We start from the raw sequence: 27,856 nt of genomic DNA on the forward strand, positions 1-27,856 counted from the left end.
CGTGTGAATGTTTGGCACCTAGCAAACAAAATGAGTTTACGCCAGTGTATGCGCTTACGCCAGTGTATGCGCTGACGCAGCCAACTTTTTTTACAAGTTGCGTTGACGCATACGGCGTATGGTTTTTCGAACGTTTGCGTTAACGCTGACGGCGTCAATATTTTTTGTATGCGCGTACATCACTGAATATTCCTGGATACAAAATGCATAATTTCAGTACACTCTCATGGTCATTCAAATATAAAGACAAACCGACAATGTAAATATGATTCAATGTTAGTTCAAAGGGACCAGTTAATATATTATATAGCTAGGCTATACACTTTCAATTTTAAAGAACAATTTTACATAGGTACACAACTGTTTTTGAATCACAATAACATAGAAATTCATGACAGTAAAACAAAGCCTTAAATTCTTAACCCAAAAAAGTAGACATAAAAACAGAATCTTCAACATTTAAAGTAGCATGCCACCACTTATCAGGAAAATATATAACCTCGCCTGGATTTAAAACACATTCATGAATCGACTGAATTGAAGTAGCAGTTTCATAATCTTCTACGAACCATCTAAATGTTGTTTTATCGGGATCGAAACTTGGCTTTTGATTAAATGGCGACAAAAACCATCTTTTTCTCCCATGTATGACTTCAGCAAATCCTGGACCATGGAAATGAAAAGGGACGCCTGTCCCTGCCCCAGCAATCCCAAAACTAAGTGCTGGTGATTTATTTGGCAACTCATAGGGTGGAATGACATAATGCTGAAATAAATCTTCCCATTTCGAATAGTCATGATTTCCAAAAAAGTAAAGCGTTTCTTGGCCTGATTTACTAAAATCTTGTGGTCGTAAAATTTGCTCCATGTACTCAGTGAAAGTTAAATACACCTTGTCATATGAGTGCGTGTTTGCTGTGCTGAGAGTTATAGTTCTATCTCCATAGCTTTGAAGCAAATTTCCTTTTCTGCAAAGCTCTTGAAAGTGTGCATTATTGGTCACATTAACGAATATAACTGGAAGGTTGTATGCAAAATCACGTAGAAATTGTTCTTGAGATATATTATTAACTCGCTGGATGTTGCAAGTATCAGAAGACAACATGTCAGACAGAGACTTATTTTTGGATGATCCCCATTCACCACATCCAGATGAAGAAACACACAAACTTTCTTCTTTGACAGTCTGGTAACTTGACGTTGGAGATATAACAATAATACACAGAGCTATCAGATTAAAGTAAATCATATTATCTCTTACTTTAGTATTCTGTATTCATATAAATTTAAGTTCTTGAAAAAAACCACTCACATTACGGTGCTGCAGTACCTATAGCTAAAATTAAAATATTTTAAGTTTTTAAAATGAAATTACAGCTTAAAAATTGTAATTGGTCTTGTGAGCATTTTCAATACAATTCAAACCAGAAAATATTTAAATTTAGTACTTCGCTTAGACCAGAGCTACTAGTTTTTCGGATTACGGTTATAATTGGGAGTCAAGGTTTGTTAAAATTATGGTCTGACAACCCTTCAAAATGTCTGCTAATCCCTGAGAAAATAGTGACAAAATACCAACAATCCCTGGGCCTGGCAATAGTGCCATTGCTCGACAACGTCAGGCAACTTTTAAGAATTGCCAGATCCGCAAGTTTTCCCTGCAAAACCTATGCTACTTTTGCTTCCCAGGTGCAAAAGTTTTTAACAATTACGGAGTGTTGTATCATTAAATCGTTTGATTTCCTATTATTTCCAATTTGCTTCAATCTGTACTACTTTAGTTAAACCATCTGGCCACGCTGAAATTTTGAAAAATTGCTTTGAATTTAGTGCATTCTGAGAGCATTTTCAACAAAAATGTGGTATGAATATTCCTGTAAAATGGTGCTGTCCGGTCACAGTGGTCCGGTGGCATAGCAAAAGGATAAGATCAAGTTTTCTTTGGCATTTTTCAGAAATAAAGCTAAGTCTCTATGTTTTCTTGTTTCTAATTCCTGGATAAGATATTTGACTGTTTGGTATTGGCAAAACTCGCTCTTTTAATGCAGTTTCGTTTAAAATTAGGCAAACTTTGTTTTAGAGACATAAAGAGACTGAAAGCATCATTCTCAATATCGTGACGTCACACGCGTGTCAAAGGGGGGTTGAACCATTCTGCGATGGATCCAGTGCTATAGGCCTATAAAAACAAGCATTATTATTAGCATTATTCCATTTTCCACCATCGGGCATAAGCCTGGGTATGACAAAAAAATATCCAAAGTCATCTATTCAATATACTAGGCTAATGCGGCAATTGTTTCACGCAATCGTCATTCATCACGTTTTCTAAACAAATTGCGTAGGCTATTTCTCCACATACCATTCACCAAGTGAAATGAGTTTTCTCCAAGATTTTCTTTATGTTTGTGGATTGATTTGTTTTCAAGAGTTTGCTATCTTTTTTACTACCTCAGCAGTCAGCATAGGCTACAAACTTTCTTCAAATAAACAAGCAAAATATAGAGGTACGACAGATCCTCTTCGTGCCCTTGATTGAAAGACCATGATTCATAAGCGGCGTGAAATTTGGAATTGAAATAGTATAGGCCTACCTACCTTCGATTTGTATTAAGGTTGGCTTGATGAAAAAATTGTGAAACCTTTAAGTTCAGACGGAGACGGGAGATGGGTTTGCTTATTTGAAACAAAACTTTTTTGCTAGCAAATGATGCCAAACTGTTTTTGATATTCATTGGACCAAAATTCCGGAACCTTTTGCTTGACGATGGCTTCAAAAAATAGCTAAGCCTCTCATGCTAGAAAGATGGGTTAGATTAAAGTGACGTGTGTTTGTTGGTTGGTTTTGAATCTTTATCCTCGGACTGACAAGGCCTTGATGGGTTATTCCTGGTAGTTCCGCATACTTGTGAATTGCAGAGGCTCTTGACGCAGGGCCGGTTACCGAGATTGGCAGAGTGAAGTTTTCCGATTGTTGAAGTCTTGCTGCCGGAGAATTATTCCATTCACTAGGTGCCGCTGAATGGCAATTATAATTTTGTATTTTTCTCATTCTGGTTTATTTGCCAAAAACAAGAACATAGTACATGTTTGATATAGTTATTACTTGATGTAATTTGCTCTGTTTGGCTTTGAGCACTTTTTGTAGTATTTATTGTTTAGTACATGTTTGAATTATGCATGTAATATACAGATTACACAATGCAAAAGTGGAATTAGTTCCCATAATGACAGGGAAACAACGAGACATCCATACGGACGGTCTACTAGTCAATTGCCACCCCACAGAATGACGATTTGGCCATTACAAAAATGCTACAGAAAGACACTCATTTACTTCATGATTGTTGGAATTACCCTTTTACTTCTGTTAAACCAATATAATTTTCACCTTCGGCACAATTGACTGTCAAATGTTATCATACAGCCCTCAGTAGTTTTCATTATGCGAAACTTCAATCTTTTCATTGATGTCTTTTGCGCCATTTTTATGTGTGAAATCTAGCCCTAGCTGGTCTGTTATCTATTAGCCTACTGTCTACGGAACAAATAATTTTTTGTGATGAAGCAGTAATTGCTTTAAGAAATAGGTTTGATGTCTCGGACTGGGAAAGCTTCTTGCATAGCTTAATCCTGGCAGTTTCGCATACTTGTAGAGGCTTTGAATCACTCACGCAGGCCCGGTCACCGAGATTGACTGAGTGAAGTTGCCAATTGTTGAAGTCTTGTTCAACAAGGTTCCGCGCAGTGGCGTAGCCAAGGGGGGGTTTTGGGGGTTACAACCCCCCTTTTGGCACGCGTGTGACGTCACGATATTGAGAATGATGCTTTCAGTCTAAAAAAAAATTGCCTAATTTTAAACAAAATTGCATTAAAAGAGCAACTTTTGCCAATACCAAACATCTCAGCCAGGAATTAGCAACAAGAAAACACGGAGACTTAGCTTTATTTCCTAAAAATGCCGAAGAAAACATGATCTTATCCTTTTGCTATGCTACCGGACAGCACCATTTTACAGGAATATTCCTACCCACATTTTTATTGAAAATCCTCTCACCCCCCGCCGCTGGGTGGTCAAAACCCCCCTTTCAAAATTCCTGGCTACGCTACTGGTTCCGCGGAACCCTGGTTGAAAACCACTGACTTACAGCCTGAACTATATCCGTTTTAATTACTAAGTAGAGACATAGAGAGTAGAGAATGTGTTAGCTGTGGACAGAGTGGTTCTATTGAGTTGAACCGGGTGGGCTACTAAACGTTTTCAGTAGGTAGGCTACATAACGTTTTAATTCCAAAAAAAGAATATAGCTAAAATTTCATGACTCAAACGTAAGCTTTAGGTGCATACAAACCAAGATATTTTATCAGCACGTGTTTCCACGTCATAATTTTGATATAAACTGGCAAAACGGGCTTTGTAATGGAAAAGCGTCACATGGGGGAGGGGGGTTGACAAAAACGTTACGTTGGCGTCACATGGGGGAGTGGGGGGGGGTCAAAAATTCGGAAAAACAGCGTTACGTAATATTTGAACGCTCCCTTGTCGGGGAATTATTTCAACCATTAGATGCCGCTGAATGGAGAGCAGTCCTTAACTTGCGTTGCTCAAGCGCACACCCTGAGAGTCGAACCATCGCAGCTTGATCTTGAAGCTTCTTCGTTCCAGAAATGACACGCTAATATAACATGGTTTCAGGCTTAAAAAGTCTTTTTATTACAGGAAAAAGTTTAGTCATATTTTCTAGCGGATCAAATTAGGCTTACTAATTAGGGCTTTTCTGGGAACCAATGTAAAGTAAATGTATGTTTGAATCTTGCTGAAAAAGTAAACACCCAGTCAATTCAAATGAAAATTAAACTTTTAATACAACAACACAGAAATAACATAAAACTACACAAGGTTACAGAAAGTTACATCGGACTAAACCCCATATCCAGAAACTTCTCCGCCACCACATGTTGACCGAGACCACGTCTCGAATACACAAGTAGGCTAAACTAGGTGTGAATAATAGGCGCTAAACAATTTATTCAACATGAAAAACATAACTCACAACCATTGTTAGAATGCATGATGCTTGAAAAACGAATACTTATCGTAAGCTAAACCTGCCACATATAGGCTACATAAGTCAACCTTGAAGATTGCGATATCCATGTTGAAGACATGAGACATGGTTGTTCAAATATCATATGAAGCAGTTTTCTTGCTTTTTATTAACACACTATATTGCCCAAAATTGAACACGTTGCTTTGCTGCCTATACAACGGAATGCGACGGTTATGAACTATCCCCGAGAAGCATCACGTCATATTTGAACAGGCCCATTCTTATCGGCAGTTATTCAATATTCAATATGGCAAGTGCTCTTTTTAAATACCGTAGTCCGTAGGGCGTACAGGGCCGGATTTAGCTGATGGGGGGCCCGGGGCACTTTTAGATCGGGGGGCCCCCCATGCAAAATTTTTTTTTGCGCCTACGGTGCGAAAAACCACCTTAACGTCTACAGTAGCATTAATCCAGCACTGCACAGCATTTTGCAGAAACGTCAAAGACTAAAAGAAAAAAAAATTAACACAAAATCACATTTTTTCCACGTAGAGGGGCCCTTCAGAAGTCGGGGGGCCCGGGGCACCTGCACCCTCTGCCCTCCCCCCTAAATCCGGGCCTGAGGGCGTAGGCTATATAGTAAATCAGCATTCAGTAGTAATTGTAGTAAATAAGTGAACTTGGAAAAATTTCCAGGTTTGGGTGAGAAATTACAATTTGGTAAACAAAACGAAATTGCTTGTGCTTACTACCCAAAGAAAGGGAAAGTGTGCGCATCGAAGAAAGTCAAATTGCACTGTTTTGTCAAAGGCTTACACATAACACATCACATATGACTTCTTGTGCTGCAAGGAATCCAGTAATAAAAAGAAAATGTAGAAATTTACTCTAGACCGCCATTATATATGTGAGGACATTTTCATAAAGATCACTACTATGGCATAAGTGATTTGCAAGAAGTGAAACGTAGTACAATATGCGCAAATTATAACTAAAAGAAAAGTTAGCTGGAAAATACAAGAATCACAGCAGCATCAAATACTTAAAAAGAAGTGACATCACAAACTTCAACAATAGGGTCACTGCCATACACACAGATGGCAACCGACGATGGTTAACTTCAACTAATCAACAAAAGTACAATGGTGTGACAAGACGTCTATGCCAGGTGCATGGAGCAAACAAGCTCGTTGGCCATCTGAATGCACAAATATGGAAAAAGCAGTCTAATTTAGTTAATACAACTCGCTCGATATGGGTCGGCTTATCCCTGCTCTTCTGCAAGTGCCCTTTGAACAAATCAGCCACCACGTCACAGCTTTAATAAAATGATAATTTACTACAAAAATGTAATTTTTGTGTTTATCAACCAAATTTAACTCCAAAGTATCGACCAAAATTAACTATAAAGTAGAAGGAGTGCCTCCAAACAAACAGGCAAGCGATGCAATTTCAATCTAACTTTGTCTATTTTCACGAATGAACCAATGAAAAAGCGCTATATTTCGATGCATTACAGAAGAACATCTCTTTAAAAAGCAACAAACAGACGCTTCAGCACGTTTCGAACAGAAATAACTTATATTATGATTAAGGCATTGATGTAAAGAATCTACTGTAGAGATAGAAAATTCTTTGAAATCACAGTTCACGGTATCACGATGCGAGATGTGTCGACAGTGGCTTTAATGAAAAGAGCATTACCTTTCAAATAGCTATGATCTTTCAGTTCTTTGTGAGACAGAAATTTAGGATACCCAAAGCCAAGGTTTGAGTCATTTTTTGAGTCTAAGGTCGGCTGTTGAAAGTTTTTCCACGTTGGATCAGGTGTAAAGCGTACAGTGATATGACTGCGTTTGGATGACAAGGGATCTCCCTGGTCTAGTATAGAAAACGTTATGTCGTGTGAGAAGGGCCATTCGAGAAGTGAATCGTATTCCCCGGGTAACACCCGAATGTAGAGGGATAAATGAGAATTGAGTCCGCTACCGTTTCCGTTTAGAAACGCGGAAAGCTGAAGTTTGTATCCGTAGCGGTGAGTGAAGAAGGGAGGGCTTTTTAACTCGATGAGTTTGTCCTTTTGCGCCGATTGCAACTTCTTAGAATAGTCGCTTATTTTCCAAAGCAAGATACCGTTTGTGTTCATTGAAAGATCGCCAACTTGTTTCTGCAGTTCGCCAATTTGTTGTTTTTGTGTCTTCACGAGCTCAAACATACTTCGAATGTGGACGCTATTGGCTTCCGCAAGATGGCGGTCAAGATGATATCTCGGGCACTAAAGAAGCAAATAAAAAGTGTTGTTAAAGGCTTGATATTTACAAAAATAACAACATTTGAACATTAAAAAATACAATGCTTCAAGAAATTACATCATGGTTGTCTTGAATAATGTAAAATTTGTCTAATTTCACTCGTAATTTATCCCAAATCTTCAAGGAATAATAACAAGCTTTAAAATAAAAACCGTGAGCTGGATCAAAGGAAACAAAAACACTTACAAAATAAACTCAGAAAATTCGGGCCTTTCATTTTCTAACATTAAACCCAACAGATTTCTTAGAGAACTTCTCGTCTTACATGATTTAACCTTATCTGTTGATTACAAAAAACTTATCAAACCGATACCACTCAATTCTGTAAACACAAGGTACAGTATCAAATACTAGCTGAAAATATAGGTAGGTTCCTTATCAATGTTGTGTTTCCCACGCCAAACATAAAATCGCTTTCACCAACATAGCAATGAAGTAATGGCTTTAGAGGCTTATCAAGTTATAGATTATACTCAACAAGTTGTACGGAAGGTTTAAACAGATGTCGTAGTTTTAGATTAGATTTCCTAATGACAAATCGTCTAAGTCTAATCATAGATTTGTGTCAATACAAAATCTTGTTGAAACTAAACTGACACTAAAAACTTGAATTTTCCGGTTGATTATTCGCTGGTTAATTTGTCGCTGTTCTAATGACTCACGACATTTTGTCAACGTCAAACTCCAACTTTTGCGACACGTTAGTCATTGAGACTTCCCAATCCCTACAGCTTACCCACGCAGCATGCAAAGCCGTTTAGAAACACAAACCTAACTAATAACTCATTTCATTGTGAGAACAGTTTTTGTTGTAAACCGGAAAATACCACAAGGTATGAAATAGGCCCTCTGCATTTGGGTTACTTTGAGTATACCAACAAGTAAGCCCACAATTGCTCAAAACCGTTCTTGATGCTCTAAAATTGCGCATAAAATTATCTTTCTTTTAATTAACTATAAGTTTACCGTGGCATACGAGTCTATGAGTCTATTACGTATTACAACGTTATGCTGGCGTTTATAGTTTATGAGTTCATTCTCCACCAGCTTGCTGTGTTTTTCTTTTCGTATTGTTGCAACATACCCTTAGTTTGTATGTTTTGTGGCGAGTTTAATAATTCCAGCTGGAGGGAAAGAATCTAAGTCTAACCAACACTATAGTGTCTTTTGGTTTGTTATTTCCATATGACTCAGTTTCCAATGATCGTAATGCGATGCCATACATTATATTAGCATATTATTGATATGTTTCTTGTTGCAAATAAATAACTAGGTTAGCAATTAAAAAATGTAAATAAGCTTACAGCAGAGAATTAGCACTTCTACTGTATGTGTTTGGCAAATTTCAACAACGTCAAAGTTGTATCGAATATGGCGAATTAAAAGCATGCTAGCAAGTGCATTATCCTACTACTTAACTTTTAATCAATTTCTAGAGATGTTGAATTGACCAAGTGGCTTAGTTTAGTCGTTTCAAAAACTGCTTAAAATTGTCAGCGCCTATAGTCTGGCTGGCCAGTGTCTTGCGAGAAACGGCAGTCACGCTTGACTGCTTGCAAGTCAAAGTTATCGAGAAAGAAATGTAAACATTTCAAAGATGATGAGTGGGTGACTTCTTCTGGTGCCTGTCAGCAAAGTAGCCTATCACAGAAGAAAAAAAAGGTACGCAACTAGCCAGCTGGACTTCGTAATATATTCACGCTTGCAACCGGTTGCGCAATGATTGTGTTCGGAAGCAACATTTCTAGCTTGAGCAGCCCAACCTACAGTCCCTTTTCTGACTGTTTATCATTTGAACGTACAAAACTTTTACGATTGAAATTGCCTACTTTACAGAAAAAACTCTTTTTATGTGACACTGACTGAATGTTATAACGTCAATGTAGTGAGTAAATAAACAAGAACAGAAACTGTGTAGAGAAACGAACGTGTTAGTCATAAAGGAAATGCCAAATTTTCAGCTGATTTTCGGATATTTTGCCTTAAAACAACTCGGGGTTCATGAAAGTTTGTTGGTTGCGGTGGATAAACATGTTTGTCGTTTACCTTGTGTTTGCAGCCGGCTTCTTTGAAAGGGCAAACGGTTAAAGCAGATTTACAATTTTCTTTCAAGTGCGATTCAAGTTCTTCACGGGGAATTTTCATGACGTCACACCGGTTCGGGCAACCAATCGGGTACCGGGGACAATTTCCATGATGAGTCTGTAAAGGAAATCGCGATGTTGAAAAGAAATAAGATTTAAACTTAAGTAGACAGTGATGAGCCTGAATCTACACACGGAGAGATTGTATCATCTGATAGATACGTGGCTAAACTTAACGTTGTCAGTGGCGTAATCATCAAAAGTCCAGACGGTCAAACATCCACTCGCGAAAAGCTGCATTACATTTGTGGCTCACGTTTAAAACCTAACATTTACGTCAAATGTATAACCAGTGCAGCCTATTTCAGCTGTGTCTGCCTCCCTGACATTAACCTAGCCACGCCAGTGATTTCTGACAAAATAGGTTAATGTCACTTCATTAACTTAAATTTGTAACATTTCAAAACATGTAAATATAAATCATACATTTAATATAGCTACACTTCGGTCTAATCAATCCTCATCAAAAGTATTGTCTTCATATGTCAATCATGCTACAACAACTTGCTACAGAGAAGTTCGTTGTATTGACATAAACTACTCAATCAACAATGACTCAACCGCGGATTGTTTGAAAAGTAATTGATCAAGATGACAACTTTTCATGAGAACGGCACCAAGTCGAACTGTGTCGGGGTGAACGAAATCACTTTCTCGTCGAAAGTATGCAATAAATACCTGCAGGATGTCGAAATTAAAATCTTTTGCACAGTGGGCACACTTGGTGGCCCGCTTTGGGCAGTCTCCCGTCATGTGCCGGTTGAGGTATTTTCTCAACATTTTTGCTCCACATTTGTTTTCACAGTGAACGCTCTCCATGGGGCAGCAGCCGTTGTGTTCTTCCATCTTCAAAGAAATATATCACCATCATATAACGACGTTGAAACTACGTAAGCACAGCAACATTTAAGGGTGGCGAAAGGTATGGACTGCTTTCGTGACAACATGGAATCAACAAGTTCCAACAAAGCAAGGGAAACTAAAAGAATTTGTTTCGATCTGTGTCCTGTTTTAAAGAGGAAACGAGGAAGAAATATTTTGGAATCAAACCCACCCGCAAGTCAAAACAATGCTCTATGATGAAAACTACACGAAAAAATGCTGTGCAGCCCTAGATAAATTAAGCTCGCTCAAAGGCTCAAGTGACGAAGAAGTCTCGAAGACCTAAATCAAGAATGACATGTTTCCTCATTTTCGAATCTCAACTTTAAAATTGGAACTGATGATGAAGTGCAATCAACTTGAAACTGATGAAGTGCAATCGCAATCAACCACAGAAGATAAACAAATCTGTTACTTTAATAAATATGACAACAAAATGATGGAAACAAAAATACAAAAGGTTTTAACACGGGGACGTAGCTTATATTGACAGAAGCCAACGGTTTCATATGTAAATAAACGATGAACAAAAGCCACACCTGCTCTCCAGTAAAGTCTTTCGCACAGAAGTCACAAACGACCCTTCTTTTCAGGCAATCATACTCAAGGTGATCTGCGAGGTTCAACGAACGAACTCTAACCCCACATCGATTGGGGCAGTCCTTCTCGCTATGGCTGCACTTGTCCACGTGTGCCTGTGAAGATAAGATCACTGTTTATTATCAGCATTGTGACAAGCTTATCACCCCGAATCTGATGATGAATGCATACAAGACCAATCAAGACCATACAAGACCAATCAATCATTGAACGCATGTGGTCAACAAGATGGAATCCAAACCATTAAAACCTTTACCATTTTGATTCAAAATTTAGTTTTGGAAAAGCACATGCAAAATTACAATACTTATTCTTAACTTTTGATTTGCAAAGGCCAATCACGGCCTGGGCCAATTTTAACAATAAAACATTTAATTTTAGTACTGGTTAAGCTTTACCACAGTGTTTACCCAATCGTCCCAAAGATGTGAATTGCCTACCTGCTGCTAGAATCACACACTGGTACCTGAATTGATGTTAGCCTAACGTTTAAATTAGAATACGAGCTAGACAGTGTGTAGAAACACACCTTTAGATGCTGAAGTTTTCCAGTCCACTTGCAGCCCGCAGGATAGTTGCTGCAGTGAGTAGTCAACGCCATTATGGCAGAATCCAAGTCTGGGTCGGGATAAATCTGTGTGAAGAAAAACAGTCTCACAAAAAAAAGAACATTCTAAAGCAAATACGTTAAAATTTTAGTCAAAACTTTTATAATACACGTCAACTGGTATCCTACATAGGGAAAACTTTGTCTGTGTTGGAATTCACTTTGTTTATATCTAATGGACCTTGAATGTTTAGTAGCTGATATGATTTTTGACTTGTAATGCAATAAAATATGTTTGCATCGGCATCAAGCAGTGTTCCAATGTTGTCAAGGTTAATCGTTGCGATTATTTTCTGTATGCAAGGGCACTGAACAGAGGTCTTTTTGTGCACAAAACGGTTTTGTTTTGACGTTTACTTAATGCATAAATTGTTTGATACGCCACTCGACTATAAATTAGCTTTTGAAGACTTGTTTTTTGAAGGCCTGGCTTTGACAAGGCATATGGCATGATGGATGACTGTACCCTTGGGACAAAAGACGAAAAAAAATAAAACGGATAAGAAAAGCAGCATACGACAGGTAGAAATACAACTGGGAATTAACAGGCTGAAAAAAGTCTCATTAAAATAATTAGATTATCATATCAAGGTGGTTTCTAAATAGAAATAACCGAGTGATTTAGCGCATGTCTCCCACACAACTGGCAAACGATGTTGCGATCAACACAACGTGTGGAATGTAATCACGTTTTCACAAAGTAAGAAAAAATGAAAAGACCGTTCAAGTGGTAAATTATAACAGAACATTACTTGCCATTAATTTTCTGGATAAAAATGATCATTAAATGTTATCGCACGAACATCAATCGTCATTTGAGATAAAACCGATACTTGGTGCATTTGTTCAGTGTAAACTAAACATTACCTACGGTCCTACGCCGTTCTGCTCCGAACTTCAAAGAGTTAAAATTTCCATATATGCAATATGTATTTATTAAATTTTATCTCTAGCCAATACTCGTGAATCGAATTCAAACTAGCACAAATGCAATTTCTACATTATTTCAACGTTTGGCGACGTTGAATTGATGTGGTACTGCTATTTTGCATTCATCAAATGCTGGCATTTGCACAACAATCAAACCTCTTAGTGTTACTTATTAAGTAAGAATCGATTTCGCTACAGTAATAGGCTAATAGCATCTTCAGCTAGCACATGTAAAAAAGAAAAAAAGAAAATTTGAAAATACGTAAAACGAACAAATAAAGCAAACTCAGATATTATCAACATGCATAAAATTCTATTTTAATTGAATTGATTTGAATTGATGTGAAAAGAATAATTTTGTTGATCATGATACTGGAAATTCTTACAAATACGGATATATCCGCGCGAAGTGGCTTTCAAAAAAGCTGGCGTGCCATCTGACTACAATCTAAAAAAAAGAGCACAGGACTTTGTGATCAGTGATCACGTCTACGCAAAAACCACGCATGTGATATTAGTAAGCGCTTTTGAAAAAAATGCAACCTGATGCCAGCAATTCACCGCCCCCGAGTGGATTTCATAAAAAAAATGCTTATCTCAAAATTGCACGGGTCTGTTGAAACCGACAATTGGACATTCGATGCAATTCTATATTTTCCTCCCACGCAACACTAACTTCTATCGCTCTGTAAGAATAAAATGTCACTAGACATTGAATATTTGAAAATAATGCCCAGTTTATTTTGTCATTTAAGCTCTGATGTAACACAAATGAACGCATCAATGCGTCACGGAAATGGAATGCCGTAACAAGCTGTGAACCTGTCCTAGCAACTTGCCTGAACTTGAACGAAATGTGACCTTCAAAGATGTACGCGACGTTCCCAAAAATGTCGCTCAAAACCAAAGATGAAAAATTGATCAGTAGAAAAATATTCTTTAAAACCTGATCGTCACAAGAGGATTAGTTCAAATACAATTAAAGATTTATTCTTTATCCATTCGTGTTTTGATCGTAAACATTACTGAGTAAAGTTATACCCAGTGTTCAAGATCAGTTTTGATTAATTCGTTCTTTAAACATGGATAAGTTTTTCTGAGAGAAATTGTTGCAGCTTTTTGTTGATAGCTGTTTACTAACAATGGCAGCAGAAGTGGAAATATTTATAACAGCTAAAATTAGCGACGTCGTTGAAACTTGGCAGAAAAGAATGAAAATGTTCAAAATCATTACCTAATTCAAGCGTGTCGGACAAATACAAAAATATCAGTTCTATTGTCTGCGTACAAGCCGAGTGTGCACCCAATAAAGAAGGTAATTAAATTTTGTATAAGTGGACAAGCGCATATATAAAATACTACAAATGTTAACACTGATTAAAGTACCCAGCTCCAAAAATTGGGAGTGGACTATGTTGTACACTTTCGAAACCCAGCTAGTGAAGGACAACATGCTGATTTTCTTTTGTATGTGTTTTCTTCATACTCTGAACGGCTGGGACATTGAAGTGATTTGAAAAGCCCAGTTTTCATCATTTAAGTACGGACAATTGCTTCGGTAAACATAAGACGACCCCATCCAGCAAATCAATCCTTTTTTCTTTGATTCATCCTTTGTAGACGTTCAATAGTTGTAAAAAGGAAACTCATTTTTTGGCTGGGTGGAGTAAGGGTATTGCAATGCCAGGTATATATCCCCTTTGTCTTACTACCGATCATAAAAACTGCTATCGTTTCGACGTCATTTAATCTGAAATTGCTCTATTGATTCCGGTAATTTTAGTTGAAGGACATTGTTATTTTAGCATTGATTGGTTGCATGAGGCTTTGAACAGGTTTAATCCGGTCACAACAGGTCACTGCCATAGGTCAAAGTTGAAACAAATTTTATCAAGATGATCTTGGTGATATCGTTTTTGAACGAATTTGTTTCAAACCTTACTTTAATTAAAGTGCGTTTTCTATTTCTATTTAAAAATATTTTTTAAAAGCAAGTATTTAGAAGTGAACCTGCTGACATTAATGATAATATCAGTAACTGCCACTCAATCGGTCAAAAAAAATCTCAATCAAGTCTTGTAAGACGTAGGTCTACATGTTGTTTTAGTTTATGCAATGTCCATTGATCATTTGCTAAAAAATTGGCTTGTGATTTGCGCTCATCTGTCGCCAGGTAAAAATGGAAGACGATAAAGAAAAACAAAAGCGTGGCACTTAAATTGCGACAATAAAAAGAAACCAAAGAATGGTTAATTTCAATTCACTCCAACCTAGTAATATGACCTTTGACTTTTTGTCGTTTTGTAATTACAATATAGCTTTTTTGTTTTGCTGGACGCACCAATGGTTGGATTTTACAGCGTTTGCCAATGCCTGCTGCCAGGGGCTCTATCCACTTTTAGAATTCGGGGGGGGGGGTGATTTTGAATAGTGGGTGAAAATCATCATGGGCTAGTCATTTCAACTTCCAGACCCCCCATTGCAGCATCGCCTGCCTCGTTGTTCAGGATTACCAAATCAAAAAAGTGATAACAGCCGAAACATTTTTTTTTTTTAATTTTGATCAGTAAAATATCACAAAACCTTTTCAAAGCCAAATGAGTGTGTGTGGGGGGGGGGGTGATTTTGCATTACTCACCCCACCCCCCACTTCAATGAGTGGGGGGGTGATCACCTCCTTGGATATAGCCCATGCCTGCTGCCGTAGTCCATGCCTGCTGCAAGCAAGATTGGTTTCTGTGGTGTTTAATCGACGTTATCGCATTGTTTTAAGGCGAACACAGCACGATAATGAAATTATCACAAGCGATTTGTTCATTTTGTGAGTTGCTCGTTTTGTTTAACCGCAAACACAACTTCGGTTCCATGCCTGGACAATTAGGCGATAAAATTGCACTTTATCTTTTAATTTTATGTTATTACAAAGAAATGATTATTCCCAGTAACACAAATAACCAACAATTTCAGAGCTAACTCCCACAAAATAAGTCATAATGAGGAACTACGAACCGCTAATGGTCATTAACTTTGTCGCTAAGTTTCTGGCATTTGAATTTTGGCATGAAAGGTAGCAAGAAAACAAAACAAGAATAACTTCTTTTACAAATCGCATCTAACATATTATGTCATTGCAATTTGGAGACGAGCTGATAGGCGATTTGATTGTATCGCAATATCAAATTACTTTTGTTGGGCAATTTTGCACATTTCCTTGCTGGTAAGATTGAGATATAAAGTATGGTAACTACTATTTGAACCGTTGAAGACAAAACTGGGTTACTGCTATTTGCAACAGACTGCTTTCCTAAATACAGTAGGCCTACGTATTGGTTTTGATGCGGTATGGGCTGTGTAAATAAACTTGGATCCCCTGCTAATTGCCGGGGTTGCCCCAATCGCCCCCTACATCCGCCACTGACAATAACTTACTAGCTTACAAAAGGTCATCAATGTAATACTTTTGGCAAGAACCAAATGAGGAAAGCGATTTTACCGAACAGATATTTCCCACTACCCCAGCAACTAAGAACAGTTAGTCTTTTCCATGCTTTCAAATGATAAACTGACGTGAAAATGTCGCTATTTACAGGGGCATTTACGCCTATTGAATTTCCTCTCAAAGAATAAGAAACGCCTATAGGACAGTGCTTGTTGTTTGTACTGAAACAAGAGTGTGTGGGGATTAAGTCCTACATTGTTGAATCTTCGCAATGCCATAGCATTAAGTGAACAAAACCAACTTGAAAAAACAACAATTTACCTTGGCGTAGTCCAAAGATAAACGATCCACTGGGCAACTGAAAACCCCTTCACTGTAAAAAAAAAGTAAACGTTATGAGCTTGTGAGAGATATATAAAAAAATGGTTCTATGATGTCTTAAAACATTGCCTATCACTTATTCAAAATTGAGATAATCGTACAAAATCTTGTTTGATGCACAAAACATGACATCTGAGTAATTAATCTGATTGATGTGCATTGCAAGATTCTGTGGCTGATACTGTTTTGACTGCGCAACTACCACAAAATAGAAGCTGCAAAGTTTTGTCAAAAATATAATGTATACGGTATACAAAATTTTCAACCTGAATGTAGACTTTTTGTACAATGTGTGCGTGCGATCACGTGGTATACTGTACAGTAATATGCAATAGTACTTATGTATGTGCATAAGAGTATTTATTTGTGGCTTAATAGTAATATTACAGGTTTATACTGTACATCAAGTTCAATAGATTTCCAGCAGCAATGAATTAAAGAATGGTGGATTTTTGTCATTTCACAATAGCTAAGATATTTTATTGACAATCCTTATTCAACTTTGTGTAGGTGCTGTGAGTATATCACTATGTAAGCTAAGTGAGGCCTCTGGACCTTACCATAAACAACTTTTAAACAAAAAAACAGCTGGTACTATTAATTACATAGATTGAACTGCCTAGAATTGAACCATGCCTATGAGAATTTTAACCAGCACCTCCACGAGTTAATTAACACTTCAATGCATGTTGCTGCCTGGCAGGCTTCAGACAAGACAACCACGTGGATGATTCGCAGCTCGCTGATGATTTCATAGAAATCTAAACTCGCAGTCATGCTTTCAATATGACGCAGGATACACTCAACTGTGACGAGTCATGCCTTTACGTCAGAGCGGTGAACTTGACATTTTTATTCGGTAAATCATTTCATTAGTTTTTATTCCTTGTTTTGGTTGTTGTTAGTGATAACTATCAGAGATGTTAATAAGAACAAAACGTTCTCTGAAGTGGTTGTAGTATAAAAAATTTCTCAGCGATTGTTTTGCATACAAGTACTCGTACAACCTTGACCTCAAGTGCCGCAAACTTAATGAGATAAATCCTGAACGACACCACGTCACAATGCTTTAGCGCAGGCTAGGGAATTTTGCAACACTCGTCAGCAAAACTTTTCATGCGTTCATCAAGTCTCAAGATTATCTTGCTTTTGCATCTTAGCAATGTTTAAGAGCGTTGGCCACACCAAAAATGCCCACAGTTTTATTACCACGTGTAAGTGTTATTGTTACTTGGAGAAGTGAACTTTCAGCCCACTAACGAGGTTAATCTTTGCACAATATGTGTAGGCTGGCTACTTGAATCCAATCAACAAGCACTTAATTTTGTGAGAAGGGGCAACAGAAAAAAATAGACTGTTCGAAACAATATGGCTTAATTTTAACAACACTTTGCTCGAAGGCGTTTAAAAAGTCTGTTTCACAAGAGCAATGTATCTCACATTTAAGGTCAAAGTACGACTTTATTAAAAAAATATGTTTCCTCGGTAACTCGCTGTGGGTATTTTGTGGGTTGTTTGCTTTTTCGTGATAACGGTAAAGACTTTTTTGTAGCATCTGCATTGGCAATGGGTACAGAGCATAAGCACAATGAAAAGCTGATTTTACCAGGGCTGTACACTACAGTTGGAGTCGTGGAGTCGGTGGGATTTTAGCGTGTCCAAAGTCCGAGTCGTTAAAAAAAAACGGCCGACTTCAGTTTGATAAAAAACCATAAACAATAAATTTTTGTTTGCAATACACTTTTTCAAAATATTGTTGCGTATTTTCTGTATTGCGCTCCAAGCCTTTACCAAAAAATAGAAATGCTGGTACTTGGTTCTTGTCAGTATTGCGAAAATCAATGTTTCAACTTTGATTGCAAATTTAATAAAATGAATTTTTAAAAATATGAAAATAGACAAAATTTCAGAAACATGTGGCAACCCTCTAAAATCTGGCAACACTGAAGCTGGAATCGAAGTCGGCCCGTTATAAAACGAGGAGGCAAAGTCGAAGTCGAATATTTTTCGTCCGACTCCCCAGCCCTGAATTTTACCCTTCCAGTGGGAGTTTCAAACCTAGTGAAATCATATTTTGTACGTTTGCCAGGAGCGTTTGGCTTTGCACAGCTGCGTCAATATTGCAAATTTATATTATATTTATATTGCAAAAATTCATAAACAAAAAGTACATAAACTCTAAAAAGTATTTCTCGAGTTAATGACTTGTGAAAACAAAAAAAGGAAGATGCTTATTATGACAAAGAGGGAAGACTAATTGTCACCTCCTCACGTGGCACAAGCTGGTATGTTTATGTAAAGTATTATCATTAAATATTAAAAAGGTACATTTTAAGCTAATCTTCTGCACAGCCCACGTTTGTCATTAACATTCTTCGTCAATTCTAATGTACTATATTCACGGAAACAACGACAAATTGGTTGGAACAGATGGTTGTTTTCGAAAATATTTAAGACATTGCTGCAACGTTAATTAGATTAATCCTGCTGCAAAGTGCAAATTAATCAGTTTATCACTGAATGACAAAACCCTCGTAGGTTCTGTAAACACAAAGGTCGAAACTGACCCACTTTCGTAGTTTATTGAGCTCTCTCTCTACCATCTTATCAATCAAGTACAATGTGTATTGATTGTTTATATTTGTGCTGAACTGTCGAGCTGGTTTTATGACCATGTTGTTGACGACATGCGCGTTTACTACCCAAGCAACCGCTTTTGCAAAACTGTTTGTAGACTTCATCAAGTTTTGCCAGTTTTCCTTGTACAGTATGTTTTAAATTACAGTAAAGGTTTTTATTTGTTCTAGATATTAAGTGAATGGTGAAACAAGTAACGAAATCAAAGATTTAAGTTGCAATGACAGAATTTGTGAAACAAGATTTGTGGTAAAGCTTCAAAATCCAGGTAGCAAGTCACTACAAAGGCATGTAGCGTAATACACTAGTTGCAAACAAATTCACCACAAACACAGCAGACAAAACCGCATCAACAGACAGGAGAAGTGAATACAAACTTGTGGCTTGGGATGTAACTGACAATGCTGCCGTCACTTCCTAGTGGCCTAGCCAACAGGAGAACGGAAGCATCAGTTCGGAAGACAAAAACATTTGGGAGAAAGTTCATTTACGAAACAATAATTTAAGAGATTATTCTGCTATGCTGAAACTAAACGTTGCAGACCAGTAAATCTTCGGATAAAAGCGAAAAAAATTGACTTACTTTTGCAGTGAATCAAAATATAAAAACTATTTAAGAAATCAAACTAAACTTATCTTCTGAAGTATCTCTCAAGTCTCAACCATTCAAAGCAATTTGAATCGTCTGCGAAACGGTAACTTGCATGAAGCACAAGTTTTGATAAAACGGCTTCGATTAATTGTGTTTTCATCATTCCATGCGAATATCGCCAGCTAACAAAAGGTAATTTCTTTTGAGTATGTCATTTCGACGTCGTTAGACGGTTGTATAAGTTGGGTTGGTCAATATCGTTTAATATCAGAACAGAACAACCATGCCGATGTCTGACTTGCTTTGAAATAACTTTGCCAGCTCACATAAATCTCCATCTTCACATCGTTTCATCGTCCGGCAAGATAACATGATATTAAGTAACTTTTCTTAATTGGTTTAGTGATTGGCTATGTGGGGGGAAACAGAAACAAAACTCAGCTGACTATCTCCAACGGATGTAAAATACGTTTGATTGTCAAGAACAAGACTTATTCGACATGGCCTTTTGTCGTATCTACATTCAGGTTAGTCGATCAATTCTCTTGGACAGCATTTGTGGACTTGCTTTTTATTGCTCTCACACGTGCGTGTTGTGATAATAGTCACTTCAGATCTCATTATTCTTTACGGTGCAATCGAAAGACTTTTGCGTCACTCTAAAGAAGGATTGTCTTTGGTTGTCAGTCAACGAAACAGAACAAAACTTATACAAATAAACATGACGTGGGTATCCTTTATAAAGAATTGTTGAAAATCTTTGAGACGTTAATGACACTAAAAAATTTACTGTCACAATAATATTCATTGAGTGTTTTTAGTGTTATATAATGATCAAACTTAAGCCTGTGTGGCAACACACTTACGTCTTACAATGCCAAAAAATTGTGATATATTTTACTGTTTTGTGAATCAAATAAACAGCAAAGGCATTTCGATAAAATCCAGGTCATAATACCTTTTACTTCATTTAAAGACTTTTTGTCCATTGCTTACACGTCTTCAGAAAAAAAGGAAAATCGATGATGTTTTGGCGAACTATGAGCAAATCAATCAACACGATAACATTTTTCTGGCGATGTGTGAAGTGATGAGGTACCTCCCGTGTGGTGGGGGAGTTACTGCAAGCAAGCTACGTGCGGTTGTGTCCTTACTCGAAAAGTAACCAACAACCTCGTGACATACGCAACAGAATCGCTTCATTTTGTGTGGTCACAAGTACAAAACCATGAAACAAAGAAAATGTATTTGCACATTGCATTACTAAATATTTATTAATTGAACAAGCAAATACAACCACTATTACGACTGGTATCTGGTTCGCGACAGAAACATTGCACGGAGTTTTACGAGAACCTCAATTTCTTTTCAAGCAGATGGAAAGTTTGAATGGTTAGATTTCATATTTTTCCCATAAGGGTTTCTTCCATTTATTCGACGTTAGTATTAACCAGTCACCTAGTCCCGTTTATCAACTGAACAGAGCTTCCGCACTCCAAGATTTTTCATGTTCATACTCGAAAAATGTAGTGTGAGCAAGAATGAGTTAACGAAACAAAAAGATAAACAAACTTACAAAAGCATAAAAAAGGTCATGAACTCGGGGTCTAAAGATGAACATAAAAACCAACCTTTAAAATTCACTTGGAAATATGAAGCGGTTTTAAACACAACATTGTCCTCATCAGGACCTGAGACTTGAATGGTCACTGGTTGAGAGTCGCGTCATTATTATTCAGAGCTCAATGATTCGACAAGACAAAAAAAGAACATTTGAACTGTGACATTTGATACAAATCGCGCATATTTGTTGTGAGAAGCAAGTCGGTTCCTTGCGATCTGATATTGTTTTGAGGTTTCGCTTTCTATTAAGAGTACTAAAGCTTGCTCAGCTTCAAAGAATCATTGAATTGAATCGCAATAAACCAGATAGAACTTACGTCGGTTATCATTTATTTAACTTCTTTGGCGTTAAATCAGACATGAAAATAGGTTAATCTGAAAACAAATGATAACATGACCAACAAAAGAAATTTTGTGCTTTTTAACGTTACTGCAACGTAAACTGATGAAAAAGTTGTTGTTCAGTGAAATTACATGAAACTGTAAAATAGCAAATTCCATTGGCCTGCTTCACCAACAAATGAAAACTGATACAAGATTAAAACAGCTATAAAATCTCAAAAGTCATCACAAGTGAAAATTTCATTGAAAATATCCGTAATGCGAAACAAACAAATAGGAAGTGCTACAGACTGACCGGTGGAAAACCATGTGGACAATATTGTTGAGACTGACTGACCAGACAAACAGCCGTGACTGACCAAAGAGACGAAGAACGGTGTGAAGAGAAAAGTCAATTACTTCCGGTCCAGAGTAGTTTAGATGTAACAACACGCAAGGAGCTTGAACTGAAGCATTAGCAGAAAAGCAATGCTATAAAGATCAAATAAAGTTAATAACACAATATGGACAGACTGCACTAAACCGACCAACACAACTTCATTTTACAAAATGAAGTCGCTTGAACGAGGTTGCCTGATTGTTAGGATGGGTACCGAAAGAAATCCGCTTTTGCCGATTTGTGTGGAATACTAGGAAATCCTAATAACTGTAGCTTAATCGTAGCAAAAACTAGCGATTAAAGCTCCCACACAGCAAAGCAGCCATTTTTTACGTTGATTTAACATCTGTACACGTTGCGTCAATGTAAAAATTGATTGCTTTGCTGTCTTGGAGATTCCCACAATCAACACGAATGTTGAAACTATCGAAATACAGTCATCTTCATAAAATAATAATGCATTATAAATGAAACACTCCTCCTTTTAGCACTGATGGAGGTGGGGGAGTGCAGTGGTAGTCATACAAAATACATCAGCACTTTGGCTCGTCTTATTACTAGATATTAAAAGATCACAATAACCGCCGAGTGAAGAGTTCTTACACTTTCAATTACAAACAAAGCAATACAAAATGCTACATTGAAGTGTAAGCCCAAATCTTGATGTGTCAACGGAGTTGTAACAATGTAACATAACTCTTTTATAAAATTGCTGACCTGCCAAGGACAAGTTTAAAATGACTATTTTTTTGCAACAACAGAAAGTGTTGCCTTGAAGCTGAATCAGCTTGTCATACTAGTTTTAAAACTGATGCTATTTTTCAGTTTTGTATCGTATTGCAAAACAATGACTTTCGGCTAAGTTATTACCAGATCACACAGCGCACATTGTGAGTGACGATACGGACAATCGGACATGGGTCGGGTTGTAAACTAAACAAGTATGATAATTCAATATACTGTATAATAATATACGCACAAAACCCAACCAGACTTCGTCTATCAGTGGATGCGTCGTGGTCAAATCCAGTCAATCGACCACTAGGAATTCTCTCAAACTTTCATTTCAGTTCAGTTGTTTTTATTTCTGACCATCATTTCAGTTGGCCAACATGCTTCTGTTTATATTGTATATGAGCTTTCAAATTTTTTTTTTTTTTGTATAAATTATTCAAGCGGTTTTGAAAATACAAACTTAAAGTTAAATGTGAAGATGTTATACCATTCATGGAGGTTTCCGCTTGAATAAAAGTGGAAATAAGAGCAACGATCGAGTTCAGTAATTTTGAAACCGTTTCACCATGCATCTTGCGCAATCAAAGCCCAAAACGTGTCATTTGAACTCACTTGCAAATTGCCTTTTGGTTTTCATTTATTGCACCATCTCATGAACTATTTGCTTACTACCTAATACCTCATGTATTTCATTCAAGTAACAAAAATAAACGCTGATTTGTGTAACAACCGTTACCAATAAACAAACATTTATATACAACCGAAATTTATGATAAAATTACGTAATTATTTGGATATTTACAGTTTAGATTTTTACATGTTCTTCTGATACGACTTCATCATTTGAATAAGCAAGTAACAAAGATGTTGAATATCGAATAAAATTTTGTAAAGTATGACACAGAATAGAGTTGTTGAGTATGACTACTGCGTATCCCCACCCCCGCGCTTCTTTCTAACAAAACTTCAAAAGGTCAGCCATGTTTACACAGCAAAAATATTCTATCACGTTGCTTGGACGTTGGTTATCGTCGAAGCATTGTAAAAATAGCACGGTGTGAGCTGAATTAATGGGTGCGTATGTCAATCGTTTATTTACACAGTACATTTTTACTTGGAATGAACACATATAATGTCACTTGGTTACCGACCAAGCAGACCCATAGGCATAAATCCAAATAGGCAAATTTTTTTACTTTTTTAAAAGCCTTGTTATCTGATGTAGAATTTATGACAGCAGCATTAAATGTTGCTGTTTCGCACAAGTTTTCACAAAGCGGCCTGTTCTCAATGACAAGGGTTTCATAAAATTTATGAGGAAAACCAGATGAATTAAATAAATTTCAGGAAAAGGTCAGGTAAACTACTACTAAACTTTTCAGACACAGTGCCGAAAATATAGCTGTGTTTGTCATTAACTTGTTTAGCTTAATAAAGCCATTAGTTGAAGTTGAAAATTCGAATCATTGCAAAAAAGATGGCAAACTGTATCCATAAAATGTTTGTTTTTATTTAATCCTTCTTAAAACGTTCACTCACAAATGACAAACCATTGAATAAGACGAGAACTGATGACCACTTACATGTCCGCAGCGTACGCGCAGTCGATAACTATTAAATCCTACAACACCACTTCAATCCTCCTTTATCATTACTAGTTTTGTTAATGATTTTTAAGCTGAGAGCCGCTTTCAACAAGAAAAACAATAAAGATTATATCTACAAACGTTTGCAAAGCAATTCGGATAATGCTCGCTGTATTGATTTTCGTGTAGGCTACTCCATGGTAGCAGCTACGAGCGTGGACTTCGAAAGCGACAACAAAAGGCTTGAAAACACGGTTTGGCTTTCGTGAGGCTATTAAGTGGCGGCCAAGCACAGCCTTGAATAGGCCAATCACAAACTGACCAAATGCGTTTTCTTCAATGACATTAAGTAGCTTGAAGTGCAACGAGCTCTGTTTAAACAAGTGGCACTTTTGCGAGCTGCAATGACAGCCGGCGAAAAGAAGTAGAGTGGTCTGCAATAGTGCTTTTTTACAGCTGTTTGTTTTTAAAAAGATACTGCAGTAGCTTCCAGTTCAGCTGTGAACTTCTTTCTGTTTTCACAAGAGTTATCAAGTGCCAACTGGTAATCTTGTAATAATGGTAGATTTCGAAAGGAGAATGTGTGAAACCGGCAACGCTGAACTGTATAATGGCTACCATACTTTGTTGTATGAAGTTATATTTCGTTTTTTTTAATAGGGGTTCTGCAATGGGTGAAGATCTGATCTGTTTTTTAATTCTTTGCAAACGTTAAGCTGCTGTAATGAAATGAACCAAAAATTACGATTTAACTTCTCCATATTCTTTGGTTAATTTAGAAAGCTTTGAGCGTTATCACAATTGTCAAAGTATATGGAAGTGCAGGACTAACTCCCTTCGTCTTCAACCGTGGTCAAAATAAGCGCGTTTGTACCAGACAAACACCAATCAAGCTTCTGCTGAATTAAAGTAATTGTACATTGAAATGACACAAAGATAACAGGTTACAAAGACTTGAGTATTGACCTTTGCACTCCTACGCATCCAAGTGACATCATTCCAGCCAAATCAGTCGTTTTTACAATGATTCAACGTATGCAGTGTCGTTTATACCAATTTTGTCAGTCGGAGTAGCAAAGGAGAAAAAGAATCATAATGTACATTGTACAATTTTTTCCCACACATGAAAACAACTAGTTACCGCTTGCGGGTTATGAGATAATGTTGGCCATTGCAAAAGATGGAGCATCTGGAGATATCGCTTACATCTTACAACGCCTAAATTATATTGTTATGTTTTTAGTTTGTCTGAAACCGTCTAACTCTAAAACTTATGTTATATTTGATTCAGTTTCGTATAAAACGATGCCAGCGCCGGGGTCGGTAAAACAAACACATTTGTTGAAAAATGCAGACCTATCTCATATGTGATATCCAGTGTATCCATAACTATTATAATTGTAATATTCATATAATAATGTGTCAGCATTTCTGCGATACAATTGTGTGTCAGTCAGCATAGTGTGTCCGCATACGAAGAACAAGAGAAGTGTAAAGTTTAAAGTTTTAAATGAAATAGATACGTAGTCAATTTGATCGATGAATCTTCTGTACTGCATAATCGACAATGAAGTGATGAAATAAGAGAACAACAGAATATCATGCAGCAATCGAAAACATGTTGAAAAACATGGAAACATGTAAGTTTGTTATTTTTCTCATATCACGTTTCTTTATGGCGGCTGACAACGGGTATATTTTTCAATGTTGGCTAAGATAGCTGACTTCAAAACTTTGAAAGCTTTCAAAATTCTGACCAACAATTAAAACGTTTCAATGTTCTGAACTTCATATTTCTTAAGTGTGAAGAAAGCAGATAATTCTTCCAACCGTAGATTACAAGCCAAGCTCTTGATTGCGAGCCAGTCAGGCTAGAAAAAGTTGCTGTGTGCACACTTTGTTGGCAATGTTTTGGTCAACGACAATACTACAGTACTTAGAAATAAACAGTACTTAGTCTGCTGCTTGACCGAGCTGAAAGAAATGAGATTTTCAATGTTGTTTTACCGTTGTTACCAGTAAAAAAACAATTTTTTCAGCTCGGCAATGACCAACTTCAGATGAGACTTAAAAGCAGCATCACTTTCACATAATTATTGCCTTAGGGCAAAAAGTATCCACATTTAGAAGGTTATGATTCGGATTTCACACACTGTGAGAATGATGGTGCAATAGACAAAACTGTCAAGACTTCAGAAAGTCCTCTTTCAACCATAAAATAAACACAACAAAATAAATTATAAGTATCGCACCATCAAAGCAACGAGGAAAGTTTTACAAATCAGATTCATTTCTGTTTTTTTAACTGCTTACGGCAAGCGAAATTTATGTTTATGTGGCAGTTGTGCAATACTTCAGGACGCCAAAGTAATCCACAAATGTTGTAAAAACATTGAGAGGTTGTTTAAGATTATTTGCAGCAAAATACGTGTGAACAACGTGACGAGCAAACAAATTGAAAAAGTAAACAAAGGATCGTGAAAACAAACATAGATTTGTGGGTGTGCAGTTGGTTTAAATTTTAATAGAACTCGTATTGGCAAGAGTAGTTTAAGAAGCATGTTGCGCATACTTAGGCTTCTATGTTAAAACTTTAGGTGGTGTATTCACCTCCATGGATGCACGAGTCTTTCATAAATAAGGAGGGCGAACTATATCATTAATTACATGTATATTGATAATGGTACAGAAAGAAGTTAGTCCTGCAGTTAACGCTACATATAATGAATAAGATAAATAGTTGATACCGGTATCTTCTCAAATGGTTTACATCTAAGTCGATCAATACTTCTTCCTAACTATGGTCACGGTTTAATTTTCTTCAATTCTAGGGAGGTCATTAATGTACAACCTTCAGCCACACAGGATGGTTTACGACGTAAACCGCACTTACTCATGTTGGCCAGCTTACAAAGCAAAATTATATGTAATAAAAAATTCATAACTCACCCAAGATAATCTTGAAGGCAGGTGTCACAGTAGCGGTGTCGGCAAGCCGTTATCTGTACTGGATCTCTCATGGGAAGATGGCACAGTGGGCATTGGTGCCGTTTTCTTATCTTATCTACAAATTTAGTTTGGTAGCCTGGCATTTTGCAGCATATGCTGTAAACCTTAGGTGGATCAAAGCAACTCCAAGTTCAAAGCACTTCCACTATGGAAACCAAATATCAAACGTTGACAGTTGAAAGATCACCTAGGCTGAAATCTAATCATCAATGACGCTGTAAATCATAAAATCAGTAAGTGTTAAAACTCCCATGTTAAATCTATTGAAAAAGATAAAATATGTTCTGAAAAAGATATTCAAATTCAGTAGGTAGTGGTAAAATTACTTGAAATTGCTCGAGCAAACCTATTGCCAACTGAAACGACCTGAATTTGTACAAGTTTCAAAATATAAGCTGTTCTGTTATCTGCTATGATTAAGTGAAATTCGGTGGCTGCGACAAACTATCAACAATAAAACCAACAGCTGTTCTATCAGTCAATCCAATGTTGTCAATAAATTGTTCGTCAACCTTATAGCCCGAAGAAAGTCGTTTAGATATTTCTAAAACGCTCATAATTATAATGTCTTGAAATGCCAGATTTACTACTGTAACTTTTTTTGCAA

At 37.0% G+C, this 27,856-nt stretch overlaps 3 protein-coding genes across 3 annotated transcripts in view; 1 reads left to right on the plus strand and 2 right to left on the minus strand.

Annotated features, from left to right (window-relative positions):
• LOC145772510 (uncharacterized) overlaps positions 1 to 27,856 on the plus strand; it is a 172,686-nt gene that overhangs the window by 65,545 nt on the left and 79,285 nt on the right. The window lies entirely within an intron of this gene.
• Positions 112 to 1,249, minus strand: LOC145772511 (jmjC domain-containing protein 8-like). Its single transcript, XM_082584382.1, has one exon. It carries the CDS (start codon positions 1,247 to 1,249, stop codon positions 419 to 421), a length of 831 nt encoding a protein of 276 aa, XP_082440508.1. The 3' UTR covers positions 112 to 418.
• LOC145771711 (TNF receptor-associated factor 4-like) lies at positions 4,842 to 27,446 on the minus strand. The gene is made up of 7 exons (XM_082583438.1): positions 27,190 to 27,446; positions 16,287 to 16,338; positions 11,519 to 11,623; positions 10,929 to 11,084; positions 10,186 to 10,353; positions 9,410 to 9,565; positions 4,842 to 7,326 (listed from the first exon to the last, which is right to left on the minus strand). Exons 1-7 carry the CDS (start codon positions 27,330 to 27,332, stop codon positions 6,700 to 6,702), a joined length of 1,407 nt encoding a protein of 468 aa, XP_082439564.1. The 5' UTR covers positions 27,333 to 27,446; the 3' UTR covers positions 4,842 to 6,699.

This window comes from Aplidium turbinatum, chromosome 6, assembly GCF_918807975.1.
Source record: "Aplidium turbinatum chromosome 6, kaAplTurb1.1, whole genome shotgun sequence".
Classification (NCBI taxonomy): Eukaryota; Metazoa; Chordata; class Ascidiacea; order Aplousobranchia; family Polyclinidae; genus Aplidium; species Aplidium turbinatum.

Excerpts from the sequence above, each read along its gene's own strand:
- LOC145772511 (XM_082584382.1), bottom strand. The coding sequence starts at position 1,249 with ATGATTTACTTTAATCTGATAGCTCTGTGTATTATTGTTATATCTCCA.
- LOC145771711 (XM_082583438.1), bottom strand. The coding sequence starts at position 27,332 with ATGCCAGGCTACCAAACTAAATTTGTAGATAAGATAAGAAAACGGCAC. Across the intron at positions 16,339-27,189 it reads TGCCTTCAAGATTATCTTGG|TGAAGGGGTTTTCAGTTGCC; the intron begins GTGAGTTATGAA and ends TTTTTTTTACAG. Across the intron at positions 10,354-10,928 it reads AAGACTTTACTGGAGAGCAG|ATGGAAGAACACAACGGCTG; the intron begins GTGTGGCTTTTG and ends ATTTCTTTGAAG.